General features: G+C 51.1%; 1 protein-coding gene across 1 annotated transcript in view; it reads right to left on the bottom strand.

Moving 5' to 3' along the window:
• The window catches only part of LOC117797454 (NHS-like protein 2), a 108,931-nt gene extending 102,788 nt beyond the window's left edge, over nucleotides 1-6,143 (bottom strand). Inside the window, exon 1 of the mRNA XM_034649694.1 lies at nucleotides 5,690-6,143. Coding sequence (XP_034505585.1) covers nucleotides 5,690-5,969 — 280 coding nt within the window. The 5' untranslated portion in view covers nucleotides 5,970-6,143. The remainder of the gene's footprint in view (nucleotides 1-5,689) is intronic.
• Nucleotides 6,144-12,211: the final 6,068 nt, after the last annotated feature.

Raw genomic sequence — 12,211 nt, 5'->3', positions numbered from 1 at the left:
GGGGGGGGGGGGGGGGGGGGGGGCGGGGGAGGGTGGACAGGAGGGACAGAGGAAGTGAGAGAATCTTATGTAAACTCCACACTGAGCGTGAAGCCCAACGAGGGGCTCCATCTCACAACCCTGAGATGCTGGCCTGAGCTGAAACCAAGAGTCAGACGCTTCACCAACTGAGCCACCCAGGTGGCCCCAGTGGGAGCTCTTTGAAGGAAGAGACTGGGTCTTATTTACCTCTGAGTCTTTAGCACTCACAGGGGTGAGGGGGGAAAGGTTCTGGGACCCAGACAAAGTTGTGTCCTCTTTGCAAGGCTAGAAGGCAATGCTCTGAGGCTAAGGTGATTTGAGGCCTCCACAAAGGGTATATAGAGCAGCAAAGCTAGTAAGCCTGTTAAGCTTCTTAAGCTTTGAAGAATAATAAATCCATACCTTGGAAACGTGTATGCTAAATACATTTTTGGTAATAATTTTACTTTCTCATTCCTTGATTTTTAATAAAAGTGCCTTTGGTAATGCCAACCAGTCTCTGCTATAATAACAGAAAATAGTCATGATGTGGGTGTGTGACAAGGAGTGTCCACAATTGGATTAAAAGCTGTAAGGGAAAATAGCAAGTATAAAGACAACAGAAGGATTATGAGTGAAGAAAGACCCTACTGGAAAGGTGACCTTCAGAAGACCGTGTCGGGGTCACTGGCCCAGCCACCCCTTCCCACCTGAAGCTTCTTTTTCTAAGCTATTTCCTGCTCAGAGCTTAAAGGAGACTATGTTTAACAAGGGAGGCTCTTGCCTCATATCTATTCCCTACATGATGCAAGGCTGACCTTCCTTCCTCCTCTCCACCTCCAGCTCACCCACCAAGTCCCAACTACAGAAACCATAGGGAGCCTGTCCTTTAGAGCATCCCTCAGTTTGTAAAGGTAGCAGGAGTCATTCATTATCCTGGACAAGTTCCAGCCGGAAAAACTGCCAGGCCGGTGACTCTCAGTGAACAACTGATTTTGAACTTAGCAGCACAGAGCACTGGCTTCGATGTCAAAAGGCCTGGTGTCTAGATCAAGGCTTCCTGCCATTTATCTGCTGTGTGACCTAGCGGGTGCCACATTCCTCAAAGGGGAGATTAAGCATGTGCTTAGACCACCAACAACAGGAGTACAAAAGAGAGAATGAAAAAAATCTATAAGCCATTTTAATTTCAACATACACGTGGAATTCTGAGTAATCTCAAAAAATAACATTTTATTTAATTTTTTTAAGTAGGCTCCACGCCCAATGTGGGCTCGACATGCGGCTTGATGTGGGGCTCGAACTCACAAGCGTGAGAACAAGACCTGAACCGAGATCAAGAGTTGGGCACTCAACCGATTGAGCCACCCAGGCGCCCCCCAAAATAGCATTTTATCTGAAGGTTTACCAGTGCCCTCATTTTGAATTACGTATGGGGAGACACTATAAGCTTTTCAGCACTTAGGGCTGCAAACGGTCTTGGATCCAGCTGGGTACCTTTGGACAAGTCCCTTCCTTGTTCTGGACCTCAGCAGTCAAGTGTTAGGACACCCACAATGGCTAATGACCGAGTTTTTGGTGCCACATGGTATAAACCCATGCCACCCAAACCAGAGAAGTAGGGGGACAGATGACGCAAATTAACCGCTCTCCTCCTGACACCTAATCAACTTCATAAAGGTCAAAGTTGAGCCCAAGAGCCATAACTTGAATCTTCTCCAATTACTCCACTATTCTGTCATCCTGACGCTTTTATCACCTTAGCTGCTCACGTGTCCAAAAAAAAGGAGAAGATTAAATTTCTTGTTTCTAAAGTGGAGGGAATTCTAGTGGACATTTTGGTGTCCAAATATCCAGGGAAGAAGCTTTCAACACATAGAAATACCACGAAGCAGACCAGGAATTTCATGGTATTTAAAAGAAAATGGGCTTGCTCACCCGCCCCACTCTGTCAGGCCATTGTCCCCAGGGTCTCTGGGGATGACAGGTAGGACAGAGACAAAGTGAGCTCTGGCAAAGTGCCTGTTCCAAGTTCCCAAAGGCCCCCCCTCCCCTACTCCATCCATCTCAAGCAGGCCATATCCCTTCCTCAGTAGCAATGACGGTCAGGTTCAGGGTCCATGACACCTCATCTAATGGGAATCTGGCTGCAGTGTAAAGGTGCAGCTTTCATTTTTCTCATCTCCATGTAGATTTACAAGTCTCCCCTCACCCTGGAATTATGATTTAAACATAAATAAACCAGCTGTCCTTTCTGATTTGGAGCCAAAGTTGCCACAAAGCTGGAAAACCAAGAGGCAGGAATTTTACATAAAGATGAAGAGGGAGTTTCCACCATCGACCCAACTGGCTGTATTCAAGCCAAAATAATTGCAAGAAGGAACAGAGCATCTTTCCCACAGCAAGTTCATAGGCTAGCATAACACGATAGCTCCCCAGTGTTATTAAACATACCTAGATTTATCTAGCGCTTTGGTGACTTCCTTCCTCGCTCAGGAGATATTATACCCCTAGGCCAATAGCCTGATTGCTTTTGTAATTATCATCTAAGCACCTACAAACATTCCATAGATCTCTGAGGGAGGAATTGGAAAGCCTGGATTGACTCAGCATATGGCATCAGGCATGGAGCGATTTCCCTCTGGCTTTGACCATGCCATTCTTGAGATGAAGAGCACAGAGTACAGGACACGAATGCAATAAGACAGGTCCCATTCAAAGCCAGTTGCGAGGAGAGACTCCAGTTGTAGGCAGGGCCATGCCAAGGGTGTGGCAACAGCCACAGATCCATAAGCAATGGAGCCTGGTGTAATCCTTTAGCAAGCCCTCTCCTCCTTCCAACCCCCATCCCCCACCTCATGCTGGTTACAAGAGCTTCTAGGGCAGTCTCAAAGGGGTTCAAGTTACCAAAGAACAGCCTTCGGTGGAGGGGGAGGTGTTCCCAAGCAACCAGCCCAGCCCAGTCCCACCCTTATAACCTTGAAGATGGTGGGGCTGTGACCCCTGGCTATATAGAGGAACACCTCGGACTCCCTCAGCATCAACTTTCTCCTCCTCCATCTCTCTCTCCTCTCCCTGCTGCATCCCAGCCCCCCCCCCCCCCCCCCCCCCCCCCCCCCCCCCCCCCCCCCCCGCCGGTAGAAGCACGGGGTCTGGTCTCTGCAAGCCTGAGGGCTCTGGGCCAGTCTGACTTGCCATAGCTCCCGTAGGTGGCGGCCAAGCTGTCCCTGCAGGGAGGCTACAAGCTGCTGGCCTGTCAGGTGTCATTCACTCCGGTTACATGGCTTCCAAACCTTCCTCCCTCCTTCCCAGGTCTTGCCTGCCCCCACGGTCACAGAAATAGCTGAAGGAAGAATTTGGGGGAAATCCAGCCAGATGGAGGATACATAGGGTAAAATGCTGACTGGGGAGCACTGACCACTGGCAAGATGGTCAGTAAAGGAGTAGGAGCGCTAAGAGAAAAAGCACCGGGAAGAAAAAAAAGACAAGACCTGACAACAGTAAAAATAAAAAAAGAGGGGGTTGATATTTATTTGGGGTCAAAATATAGTCTGTAGCCTGCTGAACACCTTGTTGAAGCTTATACCCGAGCAACGAGGGGGTGGCCAGATGGCGCACTGATTATGCTCCCCCACTCTCCTTGCATTTGGCACTTATGCTCAGATCATTGCCGAGAAGGCCTAATTTAAGTGATACGCAATCAAAGCACCTGAAAAGTGTGCAGTGGGAACCTTGAGGGGAATCTAGGGTAGGGCATCAGACCAGAAAATGGAAAGCCAGAACTTCTCGCCAAATTAAGGTAGCCACGTTCCATTTGTGCAGGAGACCCTCAGGGCCTCTGAAGAAACATGGATGTCCTCAGAAAAGTGGACACACCAAAGACAAGAGATGTCCACTCTCCCGGCTCCTGCGAGCTGCAAAGAAACCAAACCAATGCAATTTCTCCTCAGAGTTGCTCCCTTTCTTGAAAAGATATCCATTGCACAAAGCCATCTCCTTCTAAACCAGCAGATTACTGGAGAGGGCTAGGTCCCAAGGTGACTTGGTGAAGCCATGCCTTCCCTCATGTGGAAAGGGCTCTCCAATTCAGTGGACGGCAAGGTCCAAGTTGGAAAAGCAGAGCCTCCTTTCTGTCCTTAACTTACCCTGCTGAACTCAGTAGGTGGCTCTCTGTAAGCTATGTGGGGATTCTGAAAACTACTCCCTGAGCTGACTTATCAAATTTCTCCTAGGCTAATCCTGATAGTCAGTGGGACCCCGGCAAAAAAAAAAAAAAAATCAACAGTGACCTTCTCACCCTCTTTGTCAACTGAGAACTAACCAGACCTAGGGCCCCAGCTTTCTTGGTTCCCTGCCACGCAGAGGTTTCTGGTCCCATGTCTACATTCCATCTGGCAGTCATCTGTGTCTTCCACCGTCCTGTTCACACACAACCCAGTTCATTTTTCTCCACTAGTGACCTCCACCATCTACCTCAGAAGTCCCGGACCTCTCCCAAGAGGGGTCCCAGGGCCTCTGACTCCTGTCTTACTGGAAAGGGTCGAGGCAAGGTGGTGCCTGCAACGGAGAGGGGCTGGCCCAGACGATCCTTCCCTAAAGCAGCTGGAGTCTTGCGCTCAAAAGCCAGCCAGTAACCACCTTCTGCCTCCATCTGAAACTTTCTGGTCACATTGCTCCTTCTCTCCCGTTTCTGGTGGTGCCAATTGGCCCTGGTACCTGGCATGCCCCAGCTGTGGTCAGCATTTCCAGCACATTCAGTCCCCTTGCTTTCAGCACAAGTTCCACACTCTAAGGGAGCAGCGCATTTCCACGAAGTAAGGATTCCCCATTCAAGGTGCCGGAGTCCAAAGTAGTAAGGGTCAAAGGCTCGCACTGCCCTGCCACCCTCTCACCCTGCGTCCTCAGCCGGGGCACCACTGGGTTTCTCAGGCATGGCTAACTCTTAACGAATCGTGAAACTGATGACAGTCACTTTCAGCGGTCCTCTCAAGCAAATCTGTGCAGCCAGACCCTAGGGGTACGGGTCAGCGAAGCCGGAGGCCGTCTCTCCTTTCCCCCACACCCCTCGGGCCACTCCTGGCGCAGCGACCCCGAAATCGCGGGGAGAAGCAGGCGGAGGGCGCTCCGACACTCCTCTGAGTGCCAGCCGCGAACACGCCGCGGCGCGAAGTTGCACGGGTTTAAATGCAGCAGGCACCTCCGCTGAGCTCCCGCGGCCGCGTAGGTGGCCCGCGGCTCGGGCGCGCTTTCCGAAGCGGCCGAGCTCCTAGCCTGGAGCAAAGACGCCAGCGGCGCGGCCATTTGGTTCCCGACGCCGCGGAGACGGGGACGCCTCGGGCCTGGGGACGGCGCCGAAGCCGTCCCGGACCCAGTGGCTCCCGGGAACCCCGCAGGTCCCCCCTCCCGCCGTGCTCTCCCAGATCCCCAGAAAGCGGCCGCGCACCCCAGCCCCGAAGGCACCGGGTCACTCAGGACGGCGCGGCCGGCTCCAGAAGCAGGAAGTTCCAGAGGGAGAGCGGCGGGTGGGGAGTCAAGGAAACGGGATCCCCTCACTCCCGGCGGGGAAGGGAGAGAAGGGAGGAGGAGGGGCAGGGAGGGCCGGGGACGGGTGGGCGCCGAGCCGGGAGCCCACTGGCGCCCCCAGAGGCGGGGTAGACGCGGGGCCGGGAGCCGCCCGGGCGCGGTTTACCTAGCTCTCCCTCGTCGTCCTCCGGGCCGAGCAGGCGGCAGGGCAGGCGGCGGCGGAGGCGCACAGTGCGCCGGAACAGGCTGTCGGTGCGGCGCCCCAGGGCCAGCAGGTGCCCCTCGAGGTCCTCGAGCAGAGCCAGCGAGTGGCCGCAGAGGTCGGCGAGCTGCCGGAGCAGGCTGAGCGCGGCCAGGTGGCTCACGTCGCAGAGCTCGGTGAGCGGCTGCGGCGGGTTGCGCGGGCATAGGCGCTGGGGCACCACCGTGCGCCTGTAGAACGGCATTCCGGACGCGGACGCGGGCAACCAGCCCGGCGGCGCAGCCGGCTCACCCGGAGCGGCGCCCCTGGTCCGAGCGCCCCTGAGCGGCGGCCCCAGCTCCGGGTGTAGCAGGCCCCGGGCGCGGGCCCGCGAGTGAGCGGGCGCCAAAGACGCCAGGCGGGTGGGCGGGCTGACGGGTTCCCAGCCTGGAGCGCCGCTCCCCCCGGGGCTGCACACTCGCTGGAGCCACCAGTCCCTCTGACTCTGGTTCGCTGGGCTCCTCCTCCTCCTCCCCGCCTTTCTCCACCTCCTCCTCCCTTGCTCTGCTACTTCGGGATCCCCCCACCCACCTTTTTTTTTTTTTCTTTTGCGGTCAGAGATTCGCAGATTAACGCTTGATCCGGGAGAGGAGGGAAAGGGAAGTAGGAGTAAAAAGAGCGAGCTGGAGAGTGAAACTAGGAATGTCTGCGTTAGGAGGTGTGTGTGTGTGTGTGTGATGTTCGGTACAGTCTGTGTGCCCGCGTCCTCCTGCGGAGCTCGAGTCTCAGTACTGCTGGTTAAAAGTTGTGTTCTGCTTTGTTTCTTTAACTTAAACTTTTTCTCCATAAATAATAAAAATTCAGGCGCTCCCGCGCCCACGCCAGCAAGTAACCGGTGGAGACCCACCGAATAGTCTGATTTCATTCATCTAGCTTTCCCTTCCCAAACATGGACTTGGCGCCACGCACGGGCTGGACTAGGCTGTGAGTACAGCTTTCTAGCGCCCAGGGGCTTGGAAACGAGGAGGAAAGAACCAATGATCTTACTGCACTGTCAGGAGGGTAGTGCCTCTGGGTACTCTCACAGTGCCTGGACTGCTGTAAAAACTCTGGAAGGAATGAATGAATGAATGAATGAATGAATGAAAAGAAACCCATTCTCTGGAACAACAGATTCAGTTCAGATGGAGGGACGCTGCGCCATATTTTATGGAGAAAGAGAGCCCAGGACCACCTTCATCTCTGGCCCCACTGGGCTCCTGAGATGCCCGTGGAACAGGCCCTGGGGTAGGGATGCTTGCAGGAAACCCTGTAGTCACGTCCTGATTTCTCTCTATTGTAGAAGTTACAAGAGAGGGACGCACTGACTGATGTCCTCAGAAAAGCAGAATGCCTGAGTGTGTGTATGTCTCAGTGCACTTGGGGAGTTTCCACTCCAAACACTTAATTTCAACACACTGAGCTCCCATCTGATTTTGCTCTAAACCACTTTGACTTTGGTGTGGTTCCATTTCTTCCTTCTGGTAATTCTCTCATCTCTCCTCCCAAAAATGCTCCCATCCTTATAATCCCTTATAATCTATTAGTAAAATACCTCGAACAGGCTATGTGCATCTGCACTAATGATCCTGAGTGTGGCCTGTTTTCAGTCATTCCTTTACAGAATTGTCCCTCGAGCAGTCCAATAAGGCTCTACAAACAGTTAAGAGTAATCTGATTACCCTTCTTAGCAAATATCTGTTCCCTGCTCAGTAAATTGGAACATGAATACTAAAAAAGTTGGGTTCTATTACAAAAAGAAAAAAATGGGCAAAAGACAACCCCTCTTCTGAGCTGTTAAATCCAATTGCAGAACGGGGACCTAAAAGTCTGTATTTGGCAAACTCAAACCTGAGCCAAGAGAGTGACTGGCAGGAAGTAGGGACTTGGCTAGACTCTCCAGGGATACTTGTCCTTGACCTATGAGCTGTTTAGACTGATCTTCATTTGGGAGAAAAAGAAATGAGGTACAAGCAGATTGAAAGAGACTGTGTGGGCAGAGCTTCGCTGCCTGAGGGTGGCAGGCCTGGGCTGGGCCTGGTGTCTGAGCCGACCTCACGACCTCACGACTTTGATTCCTGAAGCTGATGAATCTTTCAGGGCTCTATAATAACAAGCTCAACTCCAAGCAAATCAGCATTGGCCCCACACCCTTCCCCCCCAGCCCAGTCTGTTCATTCCAGCCTCTTCAATGTGCTGGCCCTGGCTTTCATCAAGGAAACATCAAGGACTTACAATGGGGCCACCTCAGAACAGAGCTCCTCCTCCCTTCCCAGGACCAGAGCTGGACTGCACGTACTGTGGAAGAAGTCAAGCGAATGTAAGTTTTCACCTTCCTTCTTATCTCCAGTCTCTTCCCAACAGGAAAACGAAGACCTTGAGCGAGAGGCAGATCTGGATGTAGAGAGCCCCCGGGAAGGAGCGCAGGGGGCTCAGCTCTGGTCTGTGGAGGGAGAGCTGGGGTTCTAGAAGTGCCACATTCCAGCCACGCTGTCCCAGGCAGGTAAGCAGCTAAGATGAAGGGCCCCGTCCCATACTCCCATATCACCCATCATTGTCTTCTCCCGTTAGACTGTCAGCTCCATGAGGGCAGGAACTGTGTCTGTCTTGCCCAATCCTGTATGCCCGGTGCCAAGGCCAGTGACTGGCACACAGTAGGTACTCAGAAAACATATGTTGATGAATGAGTAAATAAAGCTGGATTATAGGAAGAGCCCCATATGAAGAGCTTTACTAAAGGATTTCACCAGGCCAAAGAGCCAGTAGAGAGTCACTGTGGATTCTGGAGCAGAACACTGCCTGATGTGGGGAAGGCGATGCTCGAGAACCTCAAGAACTTTCCATCTGGAGGCAGTGGGAAGAGGCAAATGTGAAGGGCATGACTGCTATGTCCCACTTGTACCCACAGCCCCAGAGCTGAGGAGCCAGACTTTGATTTGCCTATAACCTTGGCACTGCACATTCCAAAGGAGAGAGAGGGAAGGTGCCAAGGGGAGAAAGGAGAGGACCCTAACAAGTCAGACCTGAAAATGCTGGGTGCTTCCCACCCACCCACCAACTCCCAGACTCCAGACTGATAGCTGTTCGTCGGTCACTGTGCTCAGAGTTCCAAACTGAGCCTAAGCTGGGCCCACTTGTGCAACTGGACATGGGTCTGGCCTCAAAGCAGTGACTGGAAAAAGAGTGGCTAGAGAGGGAAGAGGGAAATGGGAAAGTAGACCACCCACAACCAGCAAGACCCCTGTTTTCCTTCCCACCCTCTGTCCTGCTGCTAAGAACCTAGAATTTCAATAAAAACTGGATTTTGAGGGGCGCCTGGGTGGCTCAGTCGGTTAAGCGTCTGCCTTCAACTCAGGTCATGATCCCAGATTCCCAGGATCAAGCCCCACATTGGGCTCCCTGCTCAGCGGGGTGTCTTCTTCTCTCTCTGCCCCTCCCCCTGCTCATGCTCTCTCTCTCTCTCTCAAATAAATACATAAAACCTTAAAATTTTTTTTTTAAAAACTAGAGTTTGAAGGCCTAAATAAGTAACATAGGATAGGCCATTTCTCTTCCTCCAAGTTGGCAATCTCCAGAGCTGCAAAATGAAAATTCATGAGCAAACATGCAAGTTTCCCAGTTTCCCAGTACAGCCCTCAGTCTTATTTCCGGACATGCACCACGAAAGGTGCCCCCATGTTGCTACCTCTCAAGTTTACCCAAATAGTTACATCTTGGAAACTAAGGAGAAATGCCATTTTTTCCTTGACATTCCTCTATAGTCAAGCAATTGTTTCATCTAAGTTTTAAGAACATACATTCCACCCTCAATACCCTCTTGGCATGAGACTCAATACAGATGCTTTCTTTCTGAATGAAAAAATATATATACAGCCAGGAGGGGCATAAAAAGGCTGCTCCTCAGTCCCAACTTTAACATTGTCTGGTTCCCTGGTGCTAAGTGTCTGCACCAGGAGAAACTAACAAGAATTGGCAAATACTAGATTGACTCTTTTTTTTTTTAAATGTCATTTACCCTTTTTGGTATTTTAATGCTTGGCTCTGCAGTTAAGAACACAGGTAACCTACCTCCTCAGACGGGCCCTAAGAAAGTAGCCCGAAGAAAACAAACTGGTGGGTTTTAGCTTTTCAATCAGAAGGGATCCTAGGATGCAATCAACAATACAGAAAAAACTCATGCTTATCAGCGCCTTACTTGGAAGAGAGTGGGACCGGTCAATGCCTCAAGATTGGAGAGGAGAGAGCAGGCTTCTGCCCTTGAGGCAGCCTTCAGAGTGGGGAGGGGTATGCCCCAGAGCTGGGCCTCCAGGGGTGGACTGGAAACTTACACAGCCATCAATCACCTCCTAGGGCAACAGGCGGGTAAGCTGAAGACGGCTCAAGGTCCTAAAATAAATTCCTTTCAGTCCAGACTCAATGCTTCACACACACGCAGGGCAAACCCTTCAAGAATTCCATGAAGAAATAAACCTTTATTTCAAAAAATAAACTTTGATGTTGTTTGAACTTTGGCCCTGACTCTGAGCCCAGGCTGAAATTGAGAGAAAAGATTTGTGGTATTTTGAAAGAAACTACAGGAGATTTCAGCAGAACACGAACAGACCCTTTTCCAGCCCCTCATCCTCATGTTGTATGTGGATTCCCCCCTCACCACCAGTCCACCACCCCCTACCCCACTATCATGCTTTCCCTCATTCCCTCCCTATCTTGTTTGGATGAAACTATAATTAGGAACCTTCAAATGTTGCTGCGTTCGATGGGTAATTTTATCCTACCGTGCTGGCTTTAGCCGGGAGAAATCATACTGGGACACTCTCTGACTATCCTACTCCTGACCTAACAACCACCACCCCTCCCCTGCAAATTCCTGTCTCCCCACAAAATCCTAAAGCAGTGAGGAAAAGTGCTTAATCTCTCCAGGACGTGCTATGTCCGCCACACGATGACGTCTCTGTGTTTGACGGTGAGGCTGGATTAGGGAAGAACCACATCCAGCTCTACAACATTAAACTGGGTGTTGTTTTGCCAGTCAGGTCAGGGCTTTGGATTAATTAGGGACCCTGAATAAGGAACGTTTCAGCTTTATCAGGCACCCAAATACGGTGGGACATGTGGTCCGCCTTCCCTCTCTACTACGAAGCTACGCAGCACAGCATAGTGGTCACAGCCAAACGCACGCTTTGGGGACCCACTGATCTGCGTTCAAATCGCCAGCTTCCCAGCTGTGTGTCTTGGGCAAGTTACTTACCACTGGCTGTGCCTCAATTTCCTCACCCATAAAATGGACAAGATCAGTATTCAATTGATGTGCATGAGTGTGGCTGTACTGATTGTCCACAGGTGCCCATTCTATTTGATCAGGGCCCACGCCATTCTGGCTATTCAGTATCGACCTTGTGGGATTGCTCTGAGGATTACGTGAGATAATGTACAGAAAGTGCTGGGTACCGAGGAGACTCTCAAGAAATGTTATTAGCAGTATAGATAGTAGTTTCCTGACTATAAAAAGGAAGACACATTTTTTTTCCTCTCTTCTCCTTTCTGAGTTAACAAAGCCTCATGCCCTTGCATCAAAGTTTCTATAGTTGCAAAGAATATACTATAATCAGGAATAGTCGAAATCTTGTCTCTTACCCAGTTGCCTTTTAACTGATCAAACGCTTCCTGATGTTCAGGTGTCTCAACTTCTTTATTAAGCGCTTTCTCAGCCATTATGAGTAAGGAATTTGTTGGACTAAACTGGATTACAAACTTGTGGCAATAACCAATGCCAGCCCTCATCGGCTGCTTTTTGTAGGGGTTGCTCCACTTGCCAATCATCTCAGCTATATCTTCAATAAGTAGGAGTCTACTATTGCTAACTAGCCCCAAATCATCACTTCGAGCAATCAAAATGGACATTGTTCAACTTCTTGGTAAGCCCAGTTCCTGGAGTCACCTTGAGAAGTCTCCAAACATCCCAGGTGAATTTCCATATTTACACGAAAAATGGCCATCTCAGGGGCGCCTGGGTGGTGCAGTCAGTTAAGCGGTCGACTCTTGGTTTCGGCTCAGGGTCATGACCTCTGGGTAGTGGGATCGAGCCCTGAGTCAGGCTCCATACTCAGTGCAGAGTCAGCTTGAGACTCTCTCCCCTCTCCCTCTGCCCTTCCCCTGCTCGTGCATGCTTGCATGCTCTCTCTCTCTCTCTCTCTCTCTCTCAAATAAATAAATTGTTTTAAAAAAAGATTCTCTGGGGGCGTCTGGGTGGGTCAGTAGGTTAAGCATCGGCCTTCGGCTCAGGTCATGATCTCAGGGTCCTGGGATCGAGCCCCATGTCAGGCTCTCTGCTCAGCAGGGAGTCTGCTTCTCCCTCTCCCTCTGCTGCCTCCCCTGCTTGTGTTCTCCCTCTCTCTCTCTGTCAAATACAATAAATAAAATCTTTAAAGAAAATTAAAAACTCTAGATTCTCTCTTTCCCTCTGCCCCC

The sequence above is a fragment of the Ailuropoda melanoleuca genome, chromosome X (assembly GCF_002007445.2).
Source record: "Ailuropoda melanoleuca isolate Jingjing chromosome X, ASM200744v2, whole genome shotgun sequence".
NCBI lineage: Eukaryota > Metazoa > Chordata > Mammalia > Carnivora > Ursidae > Ailuropoda > Ailuropoda melanoleuca.
This window is presented reverse-complemented; position numbering and strand designations above follow the sequence as displayed.